General features: G+C 41.9%; 1 protein-coding gene across 3 annotated transcripts in view; it reads right to left on the bottom strand.

Moving 5' to 3' along the window:
- Positions 1-27310, bottom strand: part of MAP3K5 (mitogen-activated protein kinase kinase kinase 5) — a 690524-nt gene that overhangs the window by 249763 nt on the left and 413451 nt on the right. For all 3 annotated transcript variants that reach the window (XM_053710886.1, XM_053710887.1, XM_053710888.1), the window contains exons 12-15: positions 26178-26227; positions 19741-19836; positions 14606-14687; positions 12786-12919 (exon numbers count right to left, since the gene is read on the bottom strand). In XM_053710886.1, coding sequence (XP_053566861.1) covers positions 12786-12919; positions 14606-14687; positions 19741-19836; positions 26178-26227 — 362 coding nt within the window. The remainder of the gene's footprint in view (positions 1-12785; positions 12920-14605; positions 14688-19740; positions 19837-26177; positions 26228-27310) is intronic.

Raw genomic sequence — 27310 nt, 5'->3', positions numbered from 1 at the left:
GGATGAGAGGAAACGGCGGGAACACATAAGCTAGTTTGAAGGTCCAGGGTGCTACTAGTGCATCCACTAGAGCCGCCTTGGGATCCCTGGATCTGGACCCGTAGCAAGGAACTTTGAAGTTCTGACGAGAGGCCATCAGATCCATGTCTGGAATGCCCCACAGCTGAGTGACTTGGGCAAAGATTTCCGGATGGAGTTCCCACTCCCCCGGATGCAATGTCTGACGACTCAGAAAATCCGCTTCCCAATTTTCCACTCCTGGGATGTGGATAGCAGACAGGTGGCAGGAGTGAGACTCCGCCCATAGAATGATTTTGGTCACTTCTTCCATCGCTAGGGAACTCCTTGTTCCCCCCTGATGGTTGATGTACGCAACAGTTGTCATGTTGTCTGATTGAAACCGTATGAACTTGGCCCTCGCTAGCTGAGGCCAAGCCTTGAGAGCATTGAATATCGCTCTCAGTTCCAGAATATTTATCGGTAGAAGAGATTCTTCCCGAGACCAAAGACCCTGAGCTTTCAGGGATCCCCAGACCGCGCCCCAGCCCATCAGACTGGCGTCGGTCGTGACAATGACCCACTCTGGTCTGCGGAATGTCATCCCTTGTGACAGGTTGTCCAGGGACAGCCACCAACGGAGTGAGTCTCTGGTCCTCTGATTTACTTGTATCTTCGGAGACAAGTCTGTATAGTCCCCATTCCACTGACTGAGCATGCACAGTTGTAATGGTCTTAGATGAATGCGCGCAAAAGGAACTATGTCCATTGCCGCTACCATCAACCCGATCACTTCCATGCACTGAGCTATGGAAGGAAGAGGAACGGAATGAAGTATCCGACAAGAGTCTAGAAGTTTTGTTTTTCTGGCCTCTGTCAGAAAAATCCTCATTTCTAAGGAGTCTATTATTGTTCCCAAGAAGGGAACCCTTGTTGACGGGGATAGAGAACTCTTTTCCACGTTCACTTTCCATCCGTGAGATCTGAGAAAGGCCAGGACAATGTCCGTGTGAGCCTTTGCTTGAGGAAGGGACGACGCTTGAATCAGAATGTCGTCCAAGTAAGGTACTACAGCAATGCCCCTTGGTCTTAGCACAGCTAGAAGGGACCCTAGTACTTTTGTGAAAATCCTTGGAGCAGTGGCTAATCCGAAAGGAAGCGTCACGAACTGGTAATGTTTGTCCAAGAATGCGAACCTTAGGAACCGATGATGTTCCTTGTGGATAGGAATATGTAGATACGCATCCTTTAAATCCACCGTGGTCATGAATTGACCTTCCTGGATGGAAGGAAGAATAGTTCGAATGGTTTCCATCTTGAACGATGGAACCTTGAGAAACTTGTTTAAGATCTTGAGATCTAAGATTGGTCTGAACGTTCCCTCTTTTTTGGGAACTATGAACAGATTGGAGTAGAACCCCATCCCTTGTTCTCTTAATGGAACAGGATGAATCACTCCCATTTTTAACAGGTCTTCTACACAATGTAAGAATGCCTGTCTTTTTATGTGGTCTGAAGACAACTGAGACCTGTGGAACCTCCCCCTTGGGGGAAGTCCCTTGAATTCCAGAAGATAACCTTGGGAGACTATTTCTAGCGCCCAAGGATCCAGAACATCTCTTGCCCAAGCCTGAGCGAAGAGAGAGAGTCTGCCCCCCACCAGATCCGGTCCCGGATCGGGGGCCAACATTTCATGCTGTCTTGGTAGCAGTGGCAGGTTTCTTGGCCTGCTTTCCCTTGTTCCAGCCTTGCATTGGTCTCCAAGCTGGCTTGGCTTGAGAAGTATTACCCTCTTGCTTAGAGGACGTAGCACCTTGGGCTGGTCCGTTTCTACGAAAGGGACGAAAATTAGGTTTATTTTTTGCCTTGAAAGGCCGATCCTGAGGAAGGGCGTGGCCCTTACCCCCAGTGATATCAGAGATAATCTCTTTCAAGTCAGGGCCAAACAGCGTTTTCCCCTTGAAAGGAATGTTAAGTAGCTTGTTCTTGGAAGACGCATCAGCCGACCAAGATTTCAACCAAAGCGCTCTGCGCGCCACAATAGCAAACCCAGAATTCTTAGCCGCTAACCTAGCCAATTGCAAAGTGGCGTCTAGGGTGAAAGAATTAGCCAATTTGAGAGCATTGATTCTGTCCATAATCTCCTCAAAAGGAGGAGACTCACTATCGACCGCCTTTATCAGATCATCGAACCAGAAACATGCGGCTGTAGCGACAGGGACAATGCATGAAATTGGTTGTAGAAGGTAACCTTGCTGAACAAACATCTTTTTAAGCAAACCTTCTAATTTTTTATCCATAGGATCTTTGAAAGCACAACTATCCTCTATGGGTATAGTGGTGCGTTTGTTTAAAGTGGAAACCGCTCCCTCGACCTTGGGGACTGTCTGCCATAAGTCCTTTCTGGGGTCGACCATAGGAAACAATTTTTTAAATATGGGGGGAGGGACGAAAGGAATACCGGGCCTTTCCCATTCCTTGTTAACAATGTCCGCCACCCGCTTGGGTATAGGAAAAGCTTCTGGGAGCCCCGGCACCTCTAGGAACTTGTCCATTTTACATAGTTTCTCTGGGATGACCAACTTGTCACAATCATCCAAAGTGGATAATACCTCCTTAAGCAGAATGCGGAGATGTTCCAACTTAAATTTAAATGCAATCACATCAGGTTCAGCCTGTTGAGAAATGTTCCCTGAATCAGTAATTTCTCCCTCAGACAAAACCTCCCTGGCCCCATCAGACTGGGTTAGGGGCCCTTCGGAAATATTATTATCAGCGTCGTCATGCTCTTCAGTATCTAAAACAGAGCAGCCGCGCTTACGCTGATAAGTGTTCATTTTGGCTAAAATGTTTTTGACAGAATTATCCATTACAGCCGTTAATTGTTGCATAGTAAGGAGTATTGGCGCGCTAGATGTACTAGGGGCCTCCTGAGTGGGCAAGACTCGTGTAGACGAAGGAGGGAATGATGCAGTACCATGCTTACTCCCCTCACTTGAGGAATCATCTTGGGCATCATTGTCATTATCACATAAATCACATTTATTTAAATGAATAGGAATTCCGGCTTCCCCACATTCAGAACACAGTCTATCTGGTAGTTCAGACATGTTAAACAGGCATAAACTTGATAACAAAGTACAAAAAACGTTTTAAAATAAAACCGTTACTGTCACTTTAAATTTTAAACTGAACACACTTTATTACTGCAATTGCGAAAAAACATGAAGGAATTGTTCAAAATTTACCAAATTTTCACCACAGTGTCTTAAAGCCTTAAAAGTATTGCACACCAAATTTGGAAGCTTTAACCCTTAAAATAACGGAACCGGAGCCGTTTTGAACTTTAACCCCTTTACAGTCCCTGGTATCTGCTTTGCTGAGACCCAACCAAGCCCAAAGGGGAATACGATACCAAATGACGCCTTCAGAAAGTCTTTTCTAAGTATCAGAGCTCCTCTCACATGCGACTGCATGCCATGCCTCTCAAAAACAAGTGCGCAACACCGGCGCGAAAATGAGGCTCTGCTATATGCTTTGGGAAAGCCCCTAAAGAATAAGGTGTCTAATACAGTGCCTGCCGATATTATTATATCAAAATACCCAGATAAAATGATTCCTCAAGGCTAAATATGTGTTAATAATGAATCGATTTAGCCCAGAAAAAGTCTACAGTCTTAATAAGCCCTTGTGAAGCCCTTATTTACTTGCTTACCGGATCCCATAGGGAAAAACATAATTTATGCTTACCTGATAAATTCCTTTCTTCTGTTGTGTGATCAGTCCACGGGTCATCATTACTTCTGGGATATTATCTGCTCCCCTACAGGAAGTGCAAGAGGATTCACCCAGCAGAGTTGCTATATAGCTCCTCCCCTCTACGTCACCTCCAGTCATTCGACCAAAGACCAACGAGAAAGGAGAAGCCAAGGGTGTAGTGGTGACTGAATTATAATTTAAAAAATATGTACCTGCCTTAAAAAACAGGGCGGGCCGTGGACTGATCACACAACAGAAGAAAGGAATTTATCAGGTAAGCATAAATTATGTTTTCTTCTGTTATGTGTGATCAGTCCACGGGTCATCATTACTTCTGGGATACCAATACCAAAGCAAAAGTACACGGATGACGGGAGGGATAGGCAGGCTCATTATACAGAAGGAACCACTGCCTGAAGAACCTTTCTCCCAAAAATAGCCTCCGAAGAAGCAAAAGTGTCAAATTTGTAAAATTTGGAAAAAGTATGAAGCGAAGACCAAGTTGCAGCCTTGCAAATCTGTTCAACAGAGGCCTCATTCTTAAAGGCCCAAGTGGAAGCCACAGCTCTAGTGGAATGAGCTGTAATTCTTTCAGGAGGCTGCTGTCCAGCAGTCTCATAGGCTAAACGTATTATGCTACGAAGCCAAAAAGAGAGAGAGGTAGCAGAAGCTTTTTGACCTCTCCTCTGTCCAGAATAAACGACAAACAGGGAAGAAGTTTGGCGAAAATCTTTAGTTGCCTGCAAGTAGAACTTGAGGGCACGAACTACATCCAGATTGTGTAGAAGACGTTCCTTCTTTGAAGAAGGATTTGGACACAAGGAGGGAACAACAATCTCTTGATTGATATTCCTGTTAGAGACAACCTTAGGTAAAAACCCAGGTTTAGTACGCAGAACTACCTTGTCTGAGTGAAAGATCAGATAAGGAGAATCACAATGTAGGGCTGATAACTCAGAGACTCTTCGAGCCGAGGAAATAGCCATTAAAAATAGAACTTTCCAAGATAACAATCTTATATCAATGGAATGAAGGGGTTCAAACGGAACACCCTGTAAAACGTTAAGAACTAAGTTTAAACTCCATGGCGGAGCAACAGTTTTAAACACAGGCTTGATCCTAGCTAAAGCCTGACAAAAGGCCTGGATGTCTGAATTTTCTGACAGACGCCTGTGTAACAAGATGGACAGAGCTGAGATCTGTCCCTTTAATGAGCTAGCCGATAAACCCTTTTCTAAACCTTCTTGTAGAAAAGACAATATCCTAGGAATCCTAACCTTACTCCAGGAGTAACCTTTGGATTCGCACCAGTATAGGTATTTACGCCATATTTTATGGTAAATCTTTCTGGTAACAGGCTTCCTAGCCTGTATCAGGGTATCAATAACCGACTCAGAAAATCCACGTTTTGATAAAATCAAGCGTTCAATTTCCAAGCAGTCAGCTTCAGAGAAGTTAGACTTTGATGTTTGAATGGACCCTGAATCAGAAGGTCCTGTCTTAGAGGTAGAGACCACGGCGGACAGGATGCATGTCCACTAGATCTGCATACCAAGTCCTGCGCGGCCATGCAGGCGCTATTAGAATCACTGATGCTCTCTCCTGTTTGATTTTGGCAATCAATCGAGGAAGCAGCGGGAAGGGTGGAAACACATAAGCCATCCTGAAGTTCCAAGGTGCTGTCAAAGCATCTATCAGAACCGCTCCCGGATCCCTGGATCTGGATCCGTAGCGAGGAAGTTTGGCGTTCTGGCGAGACGCCATGAGATCTATCTCTGGTTTGCCCCAACGTCGAAGTATTTGGGCAAAGACCTCCGGATGAAGTTCCCACTCCCCCGGATGAAGAGTCTGGCGACTCAAGAAATCCGCCTCCCAGTTCTCCACTCCCGGGATGTGGATTGCTGACAGGTGGCAAGAGTGAGACTCTGCCCAGCGAATTATCTTTGATACTTCTATCATTGCTAGGGAGCTTCTTGTCCCTCCCTGATGGTTGATGTAAGCTACAGTCGTGATGTTGTCCGACTGAAACCTGATGAACCCCCGAGTCTTTAACTGGGGCCAAGCTAGAAGGGCATTGAGAACTGCTCTCAATTCCAGAATGTTTATTGGCAGGAGACTTTCCTCCTGACTCCATTGTCCCTGAGCCTTCAGAGAATTCCAGACAGCGCCCCAACCTAGAAGGCTGGCGTCTGTTGTTACAATTGTCCAGTCCGGCCTGCTGAAAGGCATCCCCCTGGACAGATGTGGCCGAGAAAGCCACCATAGAAGAGAGTTTCTGGTCTCTTGATCCAGATTCAGAGTGGGGGACAAATCTGAGTAATCCCCATTCCACTGACTCAGCATGCACAATTGCAGCGGTCTGAGATGTAGGCGTGCAAAGGGTACTATGTCCATTGCTGCTACCATTAAGCCGATCACCTCCATGCATTGAGCTACTGACGGGAGTTGAATGGAATGAAGGACACGGCATGCATTTAGAAGCTTTGTTAATCTGTCTTCTGTCAGATAAATCTTCATTTCTACAGAATCTATAAGAGTCCCCAAGAATGGAACCCTTGTGAGAGGCAAGAGAGAACTCTTCTTTTCGTTCACTTTCCATCCATGCGACCTTAGAAATGCCAGAACTAACTCTGTATGAGACTTGGCAGTTTGAAAGCTTGAAGCTTGTATCAGAATGTCGTCTAGGTACGGAGCTACCGAAATTCCTCGCGGTCTCAGAACCGCTAGAAGGGCACCCAGAACCTTTGTGAAAATTCTTGGAGCCGTAGCCAATCCGAATGGAAGGGCTACAAACTGGTAATGCCTGTCTAAGAAGGCAAACCTTAGATATCGGTAATGATCTTTGTGAATCGGTATGTGAAGGTAAGCATCCTTTAAATCCACTGTGGTCATGTACTGACCCTTTTGGATCATGGGTAAGATTGTCCGAATAGTTTCCATTTTGAACGATGGAACTCTTAGGAATTTGTTTAGGATCTTTAAGTCCAAGATTGGCCTGAAAGTTCCCTCTTTTTTGGGAACCACAAACAGGTTTGAGTAAAACCCTTGTCCTTGTTCCGACCGCGGAACCGGATGGATCACTCCCATTAATAATAGATCTTGTACACAGCGTAGAAACGCGTCTTTCTTTATTTGGTTTGTTGACAACCTTGACAGATGAAATCTCCCTCGTGGGGGAGATAATTTGAAGTCTAGAAGGTATCCCTGAGATATGATCTCTAGCGCCCAGGGATCCTGGACATCTCTTGCCCAAGCCTGGGCGAAGAGAGAGAGTCTGCCCCCCACTAGATCCGGTCCCGGATCGGGGGCCCTCGGTTCATGCTGTCTTAGGGGCAGCAGCAGGTTTTCTGGCCTGCTTGCCCTTATTCCAGGACTGGTTAGGTTTCCAGCCTTGTCTGTAACGAGCAACAGCTCCTTCCTGTTTTGGTGCAGTGGAAGTTGATGCTGCACCTGCTTTGAAATTCCGAAAGGGACGAAAATTAGACTGTCTAGCCTTAGCTTTGGCTTTGTCTTGAGGTAGAGCGTGGCCCTTACCTCCTGTAATGTCAGCGATAATTTCTTTCAAACCGGGCCCAAATAAAGTTTGCCCCTTGAAAGGTATATTAAGTAATTTGGACTTAGAAGTTACATCAGCCGACCAGGATTTTAGCCACAGCGCCCTACGTGCCTGAATGGCGAATCCTGAATTCTTAGCCGTAAGTTTGGTTAAATGTACTACGGCCTCCGAAATGAATGAATTAGCTAGTTTAAGGACTCTAAGCCTGTCCGTAATGTCGTCCAGCGTAGCGGAACTAAGGTTCTCTTCCAGAGACTCAATCCAAAATGCTGCCGCAACCGTAATCGGCGCGATGCATGCAAGGGGTTGCAATATAAAACCTTGTTGAACAAACATTTTCTTAAGGTAACCCTCTAATTTTTTATCCATAGGATCTGAAAAAGCACAGCTATCCTCCACCGGGATAGTGGTGCGCTTAGCTAAAGTAGAAACTACTCCCTCCACCTTAGGGACCGTTTGCCATAAGTCCCGTGTGGTGGCGTCTATTGGAAACATCTTTCTAAATATTGGAGGGGGTGAGAACGGCACACCGGGTCTATCCCACTCCTTAGTAACAATTTCAGTTAATCTCTTAGGTATAGGAAAAACGTCAGTACTCGCCGGTACCGCAAAGTATTTATCCAACCTACACATTTTCTCTGGTATTGCAACAGTGTTACAATCGTTAAGAGCCGCTAAGACCTCCCCTAGTAATACACGGAGGTTTTCCAATTTAAATTTAAAATTTGAAATATCTGAATCCAATCTGCTTGGATCAGAACCGTCACCTACAGAATGAAGCTCTCCGTCCTCATGCTCTGCAAGCTGTGACGCAGTATCAGACATGGCCCTAGAATTATCAGCGCACTCTGTTCTCACCCCAGAGTGATCACGCTTGCCTCTTAGTTCTGGTAACTTAGCCAAAACTTCAGTCATAACAGTAGCCATATCTTGTAATGTTATCTGTAATGGCTGCCCAGATGTACTAGGCGCCATAATATCACGCACCTCCCGGGCGGGAGACGCAGGTACTGACACGTGAGACGAGTTAGACGGCATAACTCTCCCCTCGCTGTTTGGTGAAATTTGTTCAATTTGTACAGATTGGCTTTTATTTAAAGTAGCATCAATACAGTTAGTACATAAATTTCTATTGGGCTCCACCTTGGCATTGGAACAAATGACACAGGTATCTTCCTCTGAATCAGATATGTTTAACACACTAGCAATAAACATGCAACTTGGTTACAATCTTATTTAACAAAAACGTACTGTGCCTCAAAGAAGCACTAAACGATTAAATGACAGTTGAAATAATGAACTGAAAAACAGTTATAGCATCACTCTTTAAAAACAACACAACTTGTTAGCAAAGGTTTGTTCCCATTAGTAAAGCAACACTAATTAAATTTTAAACATAAAAATCACAGAGCAACGTTTTAAAACACAGTCACTACATAAATCTCACAGCTCTGCTGAGAGAATCTACCTCCCTTCAAAGAAGTTTGAAGACCCCTGAGTTCTGTTAGAGATGAACCGGATCATGCAGAAAATACAAGTGTAACTGACTGGAAATTTTTTGATGCGTAGCAAAGAGCGCCAAAAACGGCCCCTCCCCCTCACACACAGCAGTGAGAGAGAAACGAAACTGTCATAATCAAAACAAGCAAACTGCCAAGTGGAAAAATAATGCCCAAATATTTATTCACTCAGTACCTCAGAAATGCAAACGATTCTACATTCCAGCAAAAACGTTTAACATGAATTAAATACCTATTAAAAGGTTTAATGTACTTTTACAGAGTAATTCCGGTGAAATACCATCCCCAGAATACTGAAGTGTAGAGTATACATACATGTCATTATAACGGTATAGCAGGATTTTCTCATCAATTCCATTCAGAAAATAAAAACTGCTACATACCTCAATGCAGATTCAACTGCCCGCTGTCCCCTGATCTGAAGCTTTTACCTCCCTCAGATGGCCGAGAAACAGCAATATGATCTTAACTACTCCGGTTAAAATCATAAGAAAAACTCTGGTAGATTCTTCTTCAAACTCTGCCAGAGAAGTAATAACACGCTCCTAACACGCTATTGTAAAATAACAAACTTTTGATTGAAGTTATAAAAACTAAGTATAATCACCATAGTCCTCTCACACCTCCTATCTAGTCTTTGGGTGCAAGAGAATGACTGGAGGTGACGTAGAGGGGAGGAGCTATATAGCAACTCTGCTGGGTGAATCCTCTTGCACTTCCTGTAGGGGAGCAGATAATATCCCAGAAGTAATGATGACCCGTGGACTGATCACACATAACAGAAGAAATGACAGCTTCCAGCATTACATCGTCTTGTTAGAATGTGTCATACCTCAAGCAGCAAGAGACTGCACACTGTTCCCCCAACTGAAGTTAATTGCTCTCAACAGTCCTGTGTGGAACAGCCATGGATTTTAGTGACGGTTGCTAAAATCATTTTCCTCATACAAACAGAAATCTTCATCTCTTTTCTGTTTCTGAGTAAATAGTACATACCAGCACTATTTCAAAATAACAAACTCTTGATTGAATAATAAAAACTACAGTTAAACACTAAAAAACTCTAAGCCATCTCCGTGGAGATGTTGCCTGTACAACGGCAAAGAGAATGACTGGGGTAGGCGGAGCCTAGGAGGGATCATGTGACCAGCTTTGCTGGGCTCTTTGCCATTTCCTGTTGGGGAAGAGAATATCCCACAAGTAAGGATGACGCCGTGGACCGGACACACCTATGTTGGAGAAATTAGGTTTATTTTTGGCCTTGAAAGGCCGATCCTGAGGAAGAGCATGGCCCTTACCCCCAGTGATATCAGAGATAATCTCTTTCAAGTCAGGGCCAAACAGCGTTTTCCCCTTGAAAGGAATGTTAAGTAGCTTGTTCTTGGAAGACGCATCAGCTGACCAAGATTTCAACCAAAGCGCTCTGCGCACCACAATAGCAAACCCAGAATTCTTAGCCGCTAACCTAGCCAATTGCAAAGTGGCGTCTAGGGTGAAAGAATTAGCCAATTTGAGAGCATTGATTCTGTCCATAATCTCCTCATAAGGAGGAGAATCACTATCGACCGCCTTTACCAGCTCATCGAACCAGAAACATGCGGCTGTAGCGACAGGGACAATGCATGAAATTGGTTGTAGAAGGTAACCCTGCTGAACAAACATCTTTTTAAGTAAACCTTCTAATTTTTTATCCATAGGATCTTTGAAAGCACAACTATCTTCTATGGGTATAGTGGTGCGTTTGTTTAAAGTGGAAACCGCTCCCTCGACCTTGGGGACTGTCTGCCATAAGTCCTTTCTGGGGTCGACCATAGGAAACAATTTTTTAAATATGGGGGGAGGGACGAAAGGAATACCGGGCCTTTCCCATTCTTTATTTACAATGTCCGCCACCCGCTTGGGTATAGGAAAAGCTTCTGGGAGCCCCGGGACCTCTAGGAACTTGTCCATTTTACATAGCTTCTCTGGGATGACCAAATTGTCACAATCATCCAGAGTGGATAATACCTCCTTAAGCAGAGCGCGGAGATGTTCCAACTTAAATTTAAACGTAATCACATCAGGTTCAGCTTGTTGAGAAATGTTCCCTGAATCTGTAATTTCTCCCTCAGACAAAACCTCCCTGGCCCCATCAGACTGGTTTAGGGGCCCTTCAGAACCATTATTATCAGCGTCGTCATGCTCTTCAGTGTCTAAAACAGAGCAGTCGCGCTTACGCTGATAAGTGTGCATTTTGGCTAAAATGTTTTTGACAGAATTATCCATTACAGCCGTTAATTGTTGCATAGTAAGGAGTATTGGCGCGCTAGATGTACTAGGGGCCTCCTGAGTGGGCAAGACTCGTGTAGACGAAGGAGGGAATGATGCAGTACCATGCTTACTCCCCTCACTTGAGGAATCATCTTGGGCATCATTGTCATTGTCACATAAATCACATTTATTTAAATGAGAAGGAACTCTGGCTTCCCCACATTCAGAACACAGTCTATCTGGTAGCTCAGACATGTTAAACAGGCATAAACTTGATAACAAAGTACAAAAAACGTTTTAAAATAAAACCGTTACTGTCACTTTAAATTTTAAACTGAACACACTTTATTACTGCAATTGCGAAAAAATATGAAGGAATTGTTCAAAATTCACCAAAATTTCACCACAGTGTCTTAAAGCCTTAAAAGTATTGCACACCAAATTTGGAAGCTTTAACCCTTAAAATAACAGAACCGGAGCCGTTTTTAACTTTAACCCCTTTACAGTCCCTGGTATCTGCTTTGCTGAGACCCAACCAAGCCCAAAGGGGAATACGATACCAAATGACGCCTTCAGAAAGTCTTTTCTATGTATCAGAGCTCCTCACACATGCGACTGCATGTCATGCCTCTCAAAAACAAGTGCGCAACACCGGCGCGAAAATGAGGCTCTGCCTATGATTTGGGAAAGCCCCTAAAGAATAAGGTGTCTAAAATAGTGCCTGCCGATATAATCTTATCAAAATACCCAGATTAAATGATTCCTCAAGGCTAAATATGTGTTAATAATGAATCGATTTAGCCCAGAAAAAGTCTACAGTCTTAATAAGCCCTTGTGAAGCCCTTATTTACTATCTTAATAAACATGGCTTACCGGATCCCATAGGGAAAATGACAGCTTCCAGCATTACATCGTCTTGTTAGAATGTGTCATACCTCAAGCAGCAAGAGACTGCTCACTGTTCCCCCAACTGAAGTTAATTCCTCTCAACAGTCCTGTGTGGAACAGCCATGGATTTTAGTAACGGTTGCTAAAATCATTTTCCTCATACAAACAGAAATCTTCATCTCTTTTCTGTTTCTGAGTAAATAGTACATACCAGCACTATTTTAAAATAACAAACTCTTGATTGAATAATAAAAACTACAGTTAAACACTAAAAAACTCTAAGCCATCTCCGTGGAGATGTTGCCTGTACAACGGCAAAGAGAATGACTGGGGTAGGCGGAGCCTAGGAGGGATCATGTGACCAGCTTTGCTGGGCTCTTTGCCATTTCCTGTTGGGGAGGAGAATATCCCACAAGTAAGGATGACGCCGTGGACCGGACACACCTATGTTGGAGAAATAACTCTTAACCACATGTAGATACATTGCCCTCTGTTCCTCAGAGGGAATTGGCTATATACCTCCCCTAATAAGGTCCATAAAGGCGAAAATGTATGTCTAGTGATTGCAGCATCCTTAATTGAAGGAGAATAGCCTGATATAAAGAGGATGAGGTAAAATTACAAACCTCAGGAAAGATGTTAAAGGCATACTTGGTTGAAGCGGGTGCACCTTGGAACACACAATCACGACATACAACATGCTTCTACAATGTTGCGTGTCTTTCTTGGCCTAATTTCCTTATGATTGCATGGTGAAACTATTTTCAATGTGACAAAACACAGTAAATCACCAATTTATTAAAATCACAACTTACCTGCTGTCTCTCTCAGGTACTTCCTTTATGGCTATTCTGACTTGATTACTGAGGTCTCGTCCAGCATATACAACGCCATGTGTTCCTTTGCCGAGGACAGCTCTGTCTCCATTTTCATCATATTCATAGTCAAACTGTAAAAAACAAATCTTAATTTTATCATCAAACTGGCTCATCTGTTCTCACTTTATTGTTTCTTATTAAAACACCAAATTCCATATTATATATCAGGAGCTATACTTTACTATAAAACTAAAATCTAACATTTAAAACATAACTAACAATCCGAATCTTCTTCAAAGGTTGAAAACATCCCTATTAAGTTTTTGTACATGTAAGTTATGAACACACAATTCATATTAAAGGGACATGAAACCTCAACATTTTCTTTTAAGATTCAGATAGAAAATACAATTTTAAACAAATTTGTAATTTACTTCTAGTATCAAATTTTCTTTGTTCTCTTGGTATCTTTTGTTCAAAGGCAGACACATAGGGGTAGATTTATCAGAGGTGGCGGACAGCAATCATCCCAATCGGATACAATTTGGATGATTGACACCCCCTTCTAGCGGCCTATTGGCCACGAATGTGCAGTGGATGGTATTGCATAAGCATTTAACACAAAATGCTTGTGCAATGATAAATGCCGACGGCGTATGCCGTCAGTATTTATTGATGTCAGGCGGACATGATCCGCTACACACATGATAAATCGGCCCCATAAGCTCAGAAGCGTGCACCTCTGGAGCAGCAGTTTTGCAAGAATGTTATGCATTTGCAAGAGCACAAGATGGCAGCAATATTTCCTGCTATGCAGTGCTCCAGATGCCTACCTAGGTATTTATTCAACAAAGTATACCATGGGAACCAAGTACATTTGATAATAAAAGTCAATTGGAAACTTTTTTTTACTAATTTTATTCTCTGTCTGAATCACAAAATAATAATTTTTTTGGTTTCATATCCCTTAGACTTTATTTTTCCTTTAACGTGGAAAATAGGGCAACTCTTCCCAAGTGTCAATGCAAGAATTAACTAAATAAAAAAATTGTACAGCACAACCTGCTTCATTATGAAAAGCAATGTCATAATGCTCTATCGCACTGCATTTATTACATATGAACTACAATTTTGATGCACTGAGAAACAATAATGGCTGGTATGTAACATATCATGTGAAGAAATATATATGAATACAATTTTATGTGTTTTTTTTTAAAGAAACATATGGTTCTCCTGTTCTGGAGATATGGGACTGACATCTGTGTCAAGGACATGTCACATTCTTCGTAATAAAAGATAATGTCTCTGGGGATACAAATATCCCCAATCAATATGTTTATCACAGAAATATTAAGAGCATGTTTGCATAATTTAGTGGCTCAGTTTATGTTAAAGGGACATGCAAGTCAAAAATAGCTCCCAGAAGTGCATTGCTGCTCTAGAGTTGACTTTAACTATGCGCTTAAGAAAGCAACAAATTGTAGTATTTAATTTGTGCACTTAATTATATTAGTTCTCTACATCTCCCTGTATCACGCCGTCAGAGTTGGCCACTATTGTTTACACAAACAAATCTAACGAGTTGTCAGTTTAGTAGTTGTGCAGCTAAATAGAAATACTACAGGTAACTGTGAATCACATTTTAAATGAGGACGCCACTACATTTTGTAGTATCAGCCGAGATCCAGCTCATAGAATCCAAACGTTACATGATTCTTGTATTAAACACATTTTCAAGAACAAAACAAACAAAAAAAAATAAGTTACAAAAAATATCAACATAAATGTGTAAATTAAAGGGAGGGATTTCTGACCTCTAAAGAATCCCCATCAAATTCCCCTTCTTCTGCGTTCTTGCCATTTTCTTCAGTGATGCTATTTACCATGTCGAAGAATCTAAGTAAGAAAGTGCATGTACACAAATGAGAGTTAATCTGCCCCAAATATTATTTCCTTAGTAACTTTGAACAAAACAAAAACATAAATTATGCTTACCTGATAATTTTCTTTTCTTCGGATGGAAAGAGTCCACAGCTGCATTCATTAATTTTGGGAAATAATAACCTTGCCACCAGGAGGAGACAAAGACACCCCAGCCAAAGGCTTAAATACTCCTCCCACTCCCCTCATCACCCAGTCCTTCAGTTGAGGAACAAGGATCAATAGAATAAATATTAGGTGAAAGATGCCAGAAGAATAAACCAAGGACGCCTCACAAAAAAAATTACAGGTGGGGAGCTGTGGACTCTTTCCATCAGAAGAAAAGAAAATGATCAGGTAAGCATAATTTATGTTTTTCTTCTTAAATGGAAAGAGTCCACAGCTGCATTCATTACTTTTGGGAAAACAATACCCAAGCTATAGAGGACACTGAATGTCAAGATGGGAGGGTACAATAGGCGGCCCATACTAAGGGCACCAAGCCTGAGCCCCTACCCAACAGAAAACCCCCACTTCGTCTGAAGCTGAGAAAAAAACCTCACCACTCACCCCACACTAAGGAAGGGGACCCCAGCCTAAACTCCCAAGGGGACAAGGCAAAAGAGAACAGAATGAAACCAAAAGGTCCCCTTAATCCATAAAAGGAAACCTCCATAGTAAACCCAGCTCACAAAGACCCAAATGGGCCCAAACAGAGAAAGGGAGGCTACGCCTAGACCAAACAGAACCCAGGATAAGACTGGACAAGAGACAGAGAAAGTCTTCTCTCCAACATCATGCAAGCACCCGAAAGACAACTGAAGACAGAGTCCTCACAGTGTCTGAACATAGAATACGAAAGTATCCAACCACAAAAAAATGTGTAACAGACCCAGACGAAAAACCCTGAGTCGAGAACACAGAGTCAACCTCAGGACGACATAGAGGATACTTGCTAGTAAGTAGAAGCAGCCAGCGAGAGAACATACTGCAAAAAGCAACCCCCAGATAGAGGGCACGCTCTAGTCAACCTAAGCCGCCAGATCTACACACATGTCTCCAAAAGGGGAACACAGAACCTTAATTGGGGCCTTGGAAAGGACCCCCCTAAAAGTAGCCTGCTACACACATTCCCTGTGTAATGGATGCAGCAGAGACACTTCAATCCCATTCACCTGCAGAGCAAGCTGACCTAGGGAATCCAACCCTAAGGTGCATCAAGCCAATTGAGCAACAGACACTCAGAAACCTGTCCAACCATGACCAGGTCAAGTAGATTGAGTAAAGGACATAGCGCAAGTTCCCATTACTGGGGAACTCCAAACCGGTCCTTAGGCCTAAGATTCCGGTAACAATCCATAACTGGGTCCACAAGGGAAAATGCTGAGCAAAGCCTCAGAAACCGGAAGCCTCAGGGAGAAAACAGGTCCGGCCACCCAATTGTTCAATCAAACAATACCCGAAAACTTAACACCCCGTCTGACAAAAAAAACAGACACAAGGGGTATTGCAATATCCAGATCAATCCGGATCACGAGAAGAACTCATAAATCCCGACTGAAGGAAGGAACCCCCCTTGCTAAAGTCCTTTGCTCCAAGGAGCAAGGGGAGAAGGTCGTATTACGACCCTATACTTCTCAAACAGCCTCAGGACAAGAAAACCCCTCGAGTAGGGCTAGTCACCACATCACCTCCATACAATAGAGGAATACAGGGAGAAAAGGCGCATAGCCTTCTCAGCTCTGGGGAACCCCGAGCTAAGCCCAATATCCCCACAGGGATTCACCCAGGTCCCTAAAAGGAGACAACGGAAAAAGACCAAGAAGGTCTTATAACTCAGCTAGGCAATACACGGTCAAAGTGCAATAGCTGAAGCTGGTTACAATAAACAGCTTGCGAGCACATATTAAAGGTGCAAAGAGCTGCAGCTAGTTTCAAACTGAAACCTTCCACATGCTAGACACGCTATTCAAACAACTAGCTGTTGATGGACTAAGTCTAAAAAGGACAAATCCAGAGCCTCAAAAAGAAGGCCAAACCGCTCAAACAGCGGTAAGAGGGCGCAAAGCCCTCCAACCCTCCACTATGTGGGGGAGAAAACTCTAGAGCCTGAAAATACCAGACGTAAGAGATAGTGACGCCACGGAAACTCCACAGTCCCAGTCATCCATGATTGAAGGCTATAAGGACTGGAAACAATCCTTCCCGCCTCAAGGACCCACAGGTCCTCTTGAATGCTTAGTTGAACATGAAAAACAAATGATAACATGAGCACTCGGAGCCTCAACCGGACCAGCCAAGCAGAACACCGCCACGTGTGTGAACAGTCACAAGACAGAACCGGACCCAACAGGACCAACCTGCACCCAGGGTCCTAACCGGCAAGCAGCATAAATCCTCCCTCAGAGGGGAAGAAAGGAAAACAGACATTTTTAACATAGGACTAACATGTCCAAACAACTTTCGAAGAAGTAACAAAGAGTATCGATCCCAGAAGGTTCCCGAAGGAAACAAAAACAAATAAAAAACAACCTATCGGATAAAAGAAAAAATAAGGCAACCCGGAGGTTAACGCCCAAGAAGAAACAGGCCTACCCGCAGGACCAGCCAGACGGAACCCTGATCTTCCATAAACTTGGAAAGATCTCAATAAAATAACAATCAGGAGATTACATCATGCCCACATGTCTAATGAGGAGCACCATTCGAATTAGCAGACTGAAAAGTCCCGTATCCGATAAGGATAGGGTCATTTAATAACTGAAAAACATGTCTGAGTAATACGCAAAGGGGCGCAATCCTGTAACGAAAGGCATAACACTCAGGGACAGCTACACCCGTAGGGAACTGTAGAGGCCCTCCCCAAGGCGGGAGACCCGGGACGATAGGGCACAAGCACAAATAAACGCCTGGACTCTGCAGAAGAATAACCGCCAAAAATACATGGAAGCGAAAAAGTGCTGCAACCTCCGGGGGGAACACACCACCCAGCATGGAGGAATAATCATAAACTGGGTTACCCACATGTGTAAAAGTATGAAGCGGTAGGGAACTCGCCTCTCGGAGGACGGGACCACCAGAGGCGGATGGCTCAGCTGTCCCTTGATTCCCCGAGCCCGAGGAACAAGGCACCCTCATATGGCATACAGAACATAACTGGTTGACACGTGTCAACGAGGCCAATCCGGATTCGTCACCGGACACAGAATCTGAAATTAAAACAGTCTCAGTATTAGAATCCTCCATAACTGAATCTGAAATTCGAACAGTCTCAGCATCAGAACCCCCCATAACTGGATAGAGGATATGCAATATGGACTAAAAAGTAAAACTAAACGGCACCTGACACCCACAATGGCTGGGGCACTCACCACCTCCTATGAACAAGACCCCATGCGGACTAGAATTTCTCCTTCGCCACACGGTTAGGAATGCGGAAATGGAAGACGGAATGTAATTACAGTCCCAAGGTGAAACGTACAGGCCAAAAAAGCGCGCCCAACCATAAGGTCGCGACACTTCCAGAGGCCTTAATGTTCCAAACCATGAGCCCAATTAACACTACACATAAGCAGGTTGAATCACATAACAAGCATGATTAAAAACCCGCCTGTTCAATAACCCCCCCTCAGGAGATATTAACCCTGATATTAACCCTTGATTCCAAGATACTAAAGGAGATTTACTGAGAGTTAAGTTAGACCCGCAAGGTAGCCTGTCGGGAAAACATCTGAAATACAGTACATTCATGAAGAGAGTAAAATGAAACAATCTTACCGGAATCTACGCCGTAGAACAGGAACACGACCCTTCAAGTGTGACGGATAGTAGCATCGCCTCCGCCATGGACTTGAGAGAAGAAAGCAAGCAGCGGAGCGAAGTTCAACAATGCGATTGCTTGAGGAGTTGTTAACATGAGTCGGGATGGTTTCGCAGAAAGACTCTCCCTGCCTCTCCGGACTTTCATCCAAGTCCTCACTGAGAAATTGATAGGATTACTTAAAGCTCCTGTCCCATGTCGAAGAGTACTACCCTCCATAAGAGACAAAATAAATTCTGACACTTCTCTGCTAACCTCCTGGGACAAAAGGCAAAGAATGACTGGGGAATGAGGGGAGTGGGAGGAGTATTTAAGCCTTTGGCTGTGGTGTCTTTGCCTCCTCCTGGTGGCTAGGTTCTGATTTCCCAAAAGTAATGAATGCAGCTGTGGACTCTTTCCATTTAAGAAGAAAACCTCCACTTTTTCAGGTTCTAAGTAAGTGCACAGTACGCCCAGTTGTTTTTTATATTTTAAATGAATAGCTCATTAATACCTCTCTTACCTTATGATTTCATTACATACTTCAGTTTTCTACAGATGACCTCACACTGCAACATGTTGCACACTGGCTGCATAGAGCAGTGTACATGCTCATTTTATCTCTAACTAATAATTATTGCAGCAGATAAAAAAAACATATAGTCAAGAGGCTTTTCAATGTGTGTATGTTTCAAAACCCAGGAAGTTTTACCGTCAGATAATTACGTAAAGAAAAGGATAGACTTTTATTTATAGGGATTATTTTTTATATATAGGAAAATAAAAAAATAAATAAAGAAATCCTTGGAAGAATGCTCTGACTTAAAATTACCTTTGGGGTGGTCCAAAAGATTTTTTGGCTCTGGGGCCAATTTATCAAATGGCAGGCGGACATGATTCACTGTAGCGAATCATGTCTGCCCGACATCCCTAAATGCCGGCATTTAACATTGCACAAGCATTTCTAGTGAACATTCGTGGCCAATCGGCCCTAGCAGGGGGTGTCAATCATCCAGATCGTATCTGAACGGGATGTTTGCAGTCCGCCACCTCAGAGGTAGCAGAGAAGTTAAGGAGCAGCAGTCTTATGACCGCTACTTCTTAACTTCTGTTTCCGGCGAGCCAGAAACTTCGGGGTAGATGGCAGCATCCACTGCTTAATAAATCTACCCCTCTGTCTTGAGTCTACTGATATATATCTTAACATAAAACTAGTTGCATTTTACTTACTTTTTACAGTGGAGTTCTGTGCAAAAATATATCTGGAAGTCATCTGAGTTGTGCAGAACATACAGAAAACAGCACCTTTCTTCAAACTTTGAAATGCTGCATATCATGAAAAAGAAAAAAAAAAAGTTTTTATATTAATCATTTCTGTAAAAGAGATACTTGCACATTAAAAATCACATGATTGTTATACGTCAACTGTTTTAAAATCATAGTGAAATCCTTGGGTACTTGGCACAATGACGATAGAAATAAGATCAACTCATGTTTTGTCTCTGCCTTTTCAGACTACTTGTGCATTAGCGTAATGTTCAGCCTGTGCTTTGTGATTAATCACAACAATCTGTCTGTGCTAATGTCTGTATATAAAACTCTGTCTTCAGTTTCTTAACCGCTGCCAACAGATCATTTATGAAAGAAGTGTTTGAAAGACTCCTTTTCCTATTAAACTGCAAACCTGTTTACTTGATCGGTCCCTCTCGCATTATATATGCACCAGGGGAGACGGACGTCTTTTATATGCAATAATGAAAAGTCGCAAAGTTTGATTGGACATTAATCAAGATATGGAAAGTTCAGTAACTTTAATTTAATTTCCATTTATTGTGTTTACACTAGTAGCACTCACTGAGTAATATTTACCAATCATTAGAATAAATGGGAGGGCAGAATAAAAAGAAAAAAAACATTCACAAGTCAATAATTATGCTGATTTTTTTTTTTTTTTTTAATTGGGTTAGATTTAACAAAGTAAGGGGGACAGGGGCGTACATCTTCACCTATGTCCACCTGGCTTGGCGTCTAGCGGGCAGCAATACAATACCTGCATTTATCATGGCACACTACAGCTAGTGTGCAATACTCTTAATCTCCCGGGTCTGAAAAGTCTGGGGGGATTGACATTTGCCACATAACATTTAATTGTGGCTAAAGGTTCGCTTATGGTGGTTAGGGAGGCTTAGCTGTCCATTTTTTGTAATGGGGTCTGACATTTTAAGGGTTAATAGTGGCAGGTGATTTATTGAGAGTCTTGTTGTTTAGGGGTTAATAGCAGTTAAGGTGAGGAACCGATGGCTTTCAAGAAAAGTTAACTTATTTCAGCTTTTTTTTTTCTTGGTATGTGAAACTTTTAATAACCTGCAGAACTCATTAGCAGATCAAAACAGAAACAGAAACTTAGCCAACAGGATAAACATTTACACGGGGGAAATCCATGTGTAGCAGCCTACAGCTAGTCCTCTTAATTTCTTTAATTTCTCAGTTATAATAACAAATAAGGTTTTATTTCCCTAAAGCGCAAGTTAAAAACAAAGGGGATATACATTTTCCACATAAGATAGTTTATACAGAATATTTAGAAGTGGATATTAGCATGAAATATACAGTATGTATGTATGTATATATATATATATATATATATATATATATATATATATATACACACACACACACACACACACATACAGGCATACCTTGTTTTATTGTGCTTCAGTTATTGCATTTTTTTTTACAAACTTACGGCTAGATTTAGAGTTTTGCGGCCAAAGGGGTGCGTTAGCTACGCGTGTTTTTTCCCCCCGCACCTTTTAAATAACGCTGGTATTTAGAGTTCTCTGAAGGGCTGCGATAGGCTCCAAAAAGGAGCCACTTCAACTCTAAATACCAGCGTTGCTTACGGTAGCGGCCAGCTTGAAAAACGTGCTTGTGCACGATTTCCCCATAGGAAACAATGGGGCAGCTTGAGCTGAAAAAAACCTAACACCTGCAAAAAATCATCGTTAAGCTCCTAACGCAGCCACATTGTTTCCTATGGGGAAACAGTTTCTAAGTCTGCACCTAACACCCTAACATGAACCCCGAGTCTAAACACCCCTAACCTTACACTTATTAACCCCTAATCTGCCGCCCCCGCTATCGCTGACACCTGCATTATATTATTAACCCCTAATCTGCCGCTCCGGACACCGCCGCAACCTACGTTATCCCTATAACTATTTAATAGCTATTGTACCTAGTTAAAATAAATACAAAGTTGCCTGTAAAATAAATATAAATGCTAAAATAGCTACAATATAATTATTTGTTATATTGTAGCTATATTAGGGTTTATTTTACAGGTAAGTATTTAGCTTTAAATAGGATTAATTTATTTAATAAGAAATAATTTATTTCATTAGATTTAAATTATATTTAATTTAGGGGGGTGTTAGGGTTAGACTTAGCTTTAGGGGTTAATACATTTATTAGACTAGCGGCGAGGTCCGGTCGGCAGATTAGGGGTTAATACTTGAAATTAGGTGGCGGCGATGTTAGGGAGTGCAGATTAGGGGTTAATACTATTTATTATAGGGTTTGCAAGGCGGGAGTGCAACGGTTTAGGGGTTAATACATTTATTATAGTGGCGGCGAGGTCCAGTCGGCAGATTAGGGGTTAATAAGTGTAGGTAAGTTAGCGGCGACGTGGGGGGGGGGGGGGCAGATTAGGGGTTAATAAATATTATGTAGGTGTCGGCGGTGTTAGGGGCAGCAGATTAGGGGTTTATAGGGATAATGTAGGTGGCGGCGGTGTCCGGTCGGCAGATTAGGGGTTAAAATTTATTAGAGTGGCGGCAATGTGGGGGGACCTCGGTTTAGGGGTACATAGGTAGTTTATGGGTGTTAGTGTACTTTAGAGCACAGTAGTTAAGAGCTTTATTAACCGGCGTTAGCCCATAAAGCTCTTAACTCCTGACTTTTTTCTGCGACTGGAGTCTTGTCGGTAGAGGGTCTACCGCTCACTTCAGCCAAGACTGTAAATACCGGCGTTAGGAAGATCCCATTGAAAAGATAGGATACGCAATTGGCGTAAGGGGATCTGCGGTATGGAAAAGTCGCGGCTGGAAAGTGAACGTTAGACCCTTTCCTGACTGACTCTAAATACCAGCGGGCGGTAAAAAGCAGCGTTAGGAGCCCTTAACGCTGGTTTTGATGGCTAACGCAGAACTCTAAATCTAGGTGTTAAGGTCTGTGGCAACCCTGAGTCAAGCAAGTCTATTGGTGCCATTTTTACAAAATATATACACATAAATACGCATGTATACACACACATACATACACACAAACACACACATACATATACACAAACGGTGCTCTGACAAAATCCCGACGGACATTTGGCCGACAGCATTCTGTCCAACGGACAGAATGCTGAAGCATGTTCCGATGTTCGGCCGAGGGCGGATACGCTCCAGAGTGCTCTGTTCTAATCAGAGCCTTGGGCACCGCATCCGCCTCTGGGAACCTAACCGTGGGTCCCAGCCTGCACGTCTTGTAATTCTCTGTCTGTGAAATTATCTATCTATCGAATCTATCTATCTATCTATCGCATCTATTTATCTATCTATCTAATCTATCTATCTACCTTTCTTGTGGCCGGACTGTTATCTGACAGCCACTTGTGTATCGGACTATTATCCGTCGGCCAAATGTCCATCTGCCAAATGTCTGTCGGCCAAATGTCCGTTGGCTAACAGTTCGGCCACACACATACATACACACAAACACACACATACCACCAGCAAAAAGATTACAACTCACAGAAAGCTCAGATGATGGTTAGCATTTTTTAGCAATTAAGGGCTAGATTACAAGTGAGGCTCAAACAGTTTAGCGTAATCGTGTTTTTGCAAGCCATTTTCATTCTAGCTAGCGCAATCGCCCTTTATGCTTCAATCCTTTCTGCAATCTCAGAGCTGTGTTTAACTGTTTTCAAAAACTAAAAACTTACACAAAACACTTCAAAAATATATGACAAAATACATTTACACTCATATTAACACTGGCTAATAAAAATACCTTTTTGTTAAATATTGCACAAGAAAGTTAGAAGGACTCAAAGATTGGAGATCTCAGGTGTTAGAAAAAGAGGCAGGCAAATGGCTTTACCATTGAAACATATACATTGCTAAAGATGTATTTGTATGTATATAAATATATATGTATATATATATGTATGTTTAGGTGTACATATATATTATTGTATTTATATGTGTGTATATATGTATTTACAGTATGTATTTACATGTATACACATATAAAAACATTAATATATATATATATATATATATATATGTAAACATATATATAAGTGCATTATAGCCCTTTGCCATTAATGGGACACTAAACCCAAATTTTTTCTTTCATGATTCAGATAGAGCATGCAATTTTAAGCAACTTTCTAATTTACTCCTATTATCAAATTTTCTTCATTCTCTTGGTATCTTTATTTGAAATGCAAGAATGTAAGTTTAGATGCCAGCCCATTTTTGGTGAATAACCTGGGTTATTCTTGCTGATTGGAAGATAAATTCATCCACTAATAAAAAGTGCTGTCCAGAGGCTGAACCAAAAAAGAAGCTTAGATGCCTTCTTTTTCCAATGAAGATAGCAAGTGAACGAAGAAAAATTAATAGAGTAAATTAGAAAGTTGCTTAAAATTGTATGCTCTATCTGAATCACGAAAGAAAAAATTTGGGTTCAGTGTCCCTTTAAGCAGATAAAACCATGATAAAACATATTTATGCAATATTCATATTTAATAAAGATTTTAAAGGGACATGAAACCCACATTTTTTCTTTTATGATTTAGAAAGAGCATGCAATTTTAAACAACTTCCTAATTTACTTCTATTCTCTAATTTGGTTTATTCTCTTGATATTCTTTGCTGAAAAGCATATCTAGATAGGCTTAGTAGCTGCTGATTGGTGGCTGCACAAAGATGTCTCCTGTGATTGGCTCAACCATGTGCATTGCTATTTCTTCAACAAAGGATATCTAAAAAATGAAGCAAATTAGATAATAGAAGTAAATTGGAATGTTGTTTAAAATTGTATTCTCTATCTGAATCATGAAAGAAAAACTTTGGGTTTAGTGTCCCTTTAAGTATGTATTTACTGTAAATATTTCACATTTACTAATGCAAATATGCTATGTTGTATGCGCAATGTTTTTTTTTTCTCCATTGATTTTTATGGGGAATGGGAAAAGGCAATGGCAATTTGGGCGATCTCGGGTGTTAGATTTTTTCCCCCCACTTTATTTTTCTCCATTAAACCCTATGAGGGAATACATGCAAGTGCTCGTGGAAAACTTTTTTTTTTTCTGCGCTATTTGGGTTAATGCTAGGGCAAACTGCATTTTTTGGAACTTGTAATATGAATGCAAGCAGAAAAATGAAAAGCCAAGCGGAGTTTTCGATAATGCAAAAAATAATAATTATATATATATATATATATATATATACACACACCGCACCAATCTAGCCCAATTTTTTTTATTTTCTGTTGCATACTTAATAGACTACTTAATAGACTACAGTATAGTGTAAACATAACTTCTAACCTCGATTTACTTCGATATTTGCGCACATAAACAATTACTTTAAAAATTCCATTAAAAAAGTCACATTACACCCTGACCAAAAAATATTATGGCCAAAAGAGGCTTAAAACGTGTGCGTGTGTGTGGGGGGGCTGTGAGTGCCTAGGGCAGCATAAAACCTAAATACACCACTGATTATATTACATTTTAAATATGTCACGCTGCGCTCTAGCCGTTGCTAGGGGCGCAGCATCTCCTTCCCTGCTTGTTACCAGGGGCTGTGTTGGGTCGGATGCGAGCGGCGCTGACGTCATTGGCGCACACTCCCTTCTCCTGATGCCGGTCCAGACGTCTGTGGCGCGAGTCCTGCGCCTATGTAAGCCTAGTATAGGTGTTACTTTGTGTACTCCTGGGAGTGATAGATCGGTTTTCATCTTATTTGCCTTGCTGTGTTTTGAACCCTGCCTGTCTGACTACTATGCCTGCCATACCCCTGAATTGCTGGATCTATATATTGCTGCTGAACTCTGCCTGTCTGACTACTCTACCTGTTTAACCCCTAAATTGCTGGACTGATATATTGCTGCTGAACCCTGCCTGTCTGACTACTCTGCTTATTAACCCCTGTTATTCTGGATTGCCTCTTTGTTGCCGAACCCTGCCTGCCTGACCATTCAAGTGGTGTGCCCTTGGACTGTTTTACTGTTGCCAAACCCTGCCTGCATGACCATTCTAGTGGTTTGTCCTTGGACTGCTTTACTGTTGCCGAATCCTGCCTGTCTGACCATTCCAGTGATTTGCCTTGCCCTGTTCTGCCATTGCCACTGGGGACTGTCCTGCCTGTGGTGAGTGCCATTCTCCTCATCTTGCTAACTTTCTCTGCTCTGGGATATTCCCTATCATTCTAGCTCGACACCGGGATAACAAGACTACCGGTCGAGTTCGGTCTGATAGAGGGGTATCCCACGAGCATTACAATATATATATATATATATATATATATATACACACACACACACATACACACACACAACGAGGGATGGAAATTATTTATAGGAAATTATAACCTGAATAACCATACCTTACACCACGTATAGAGGTAGCACTGAAATTCCACTCATGAATTCCTTTCTGTAAGATTAGAAAGATATTGTAAACATTATTGTATATATAACATTCTAATCTTTTATTTTTATACTGAATGAGAATATCATGCAGGCAAGTTGGCCAGGCTAACAACTTTATTTTCAAACTCTGAGTATATTTATTACATTGATACAGTAATGATACAAGTCACCTTTGATATATACATATTAACACTTCACCAACCTCGCCCTGTTTGATTAAGAATTACACCTGTCTATGCACATTGCATTAAGTGAATACATGTTTGCCAACAAATTTATACGCTATCATCACACCAGGAGATGTTAATTCATACACTGGTTGCTACTAAAATCTCATTGAATATAGAAAATCAACACACAACAGGTAGGTACATCAGCTACAATAAGTCATAGTGACACCAAGTCACTTTGTGTTTGATTTTTTCTCTTGCTGGGCAAGATCATTAGATGCTGGTAAACCAAGTCAAGTAGAAATTAAAGGGATATGAAACACAAACATTTTCTTTCATGATTCAGACAACATACAATTTATTTATTTTTTCTAATTTACTTCTATTATTAAATTAGCTTTGTTCCCATGATATTCTGTGTTGAAGAGATACATAGGTAGGCATCTGGAGTACAACATGACAGGAAATAGTGATGTCATCTAGTGCTCTTGCTAATAGATAACACTCTTGCAAAACTGCTGCCATATAATAAATTAGATAGCTCCTATGCATACGTTGCTACCAAGACAAAGAAGAAAAATTGATAATAAAAGTAAATTAGAAAGTTAAAAATATAAAATGTATTCTTACCTGATAAATTAATTTCTTGGTAGTGACAGTCCACAAGTCCTTACTCTTGGGAATTACATCAACTTGCAACCAGGAGGAGGCAAAGACACCCTCCCAGAGCTCTTAATACCCCTCCTTCTTTCCTTTCCCTCCAAGTAGTGCTTGTAGCCGAGGAAAGGATAACGTAAGAAAGACAGTAGGGTAAAGAGGTGCAAACTAAAAAGAAACTGGGTGGGTTTGTGGACTCTCACTATTTCCAAGCTGTGGAGTCCCCGAAAAAAAATGGGTGGGAGAAGGTAAGGCTGGCA

This window comes from Bombina bombina, chromosome 4 (genome assembly GCF_027579735.1).
Source record: "Bombina bombina isolate aBomBom1 chromosome 4, aBomBom1.pri, whole genome shotgun sequence".
NCBI lineage: Eukaryota > Metazoa > Chordata > Amphibia > Anura > Bombinatoridae > Bombina > Bombina bombina.
This window is presented reverse-complemented; position numbering and strand designations above follow the sequence as displayed.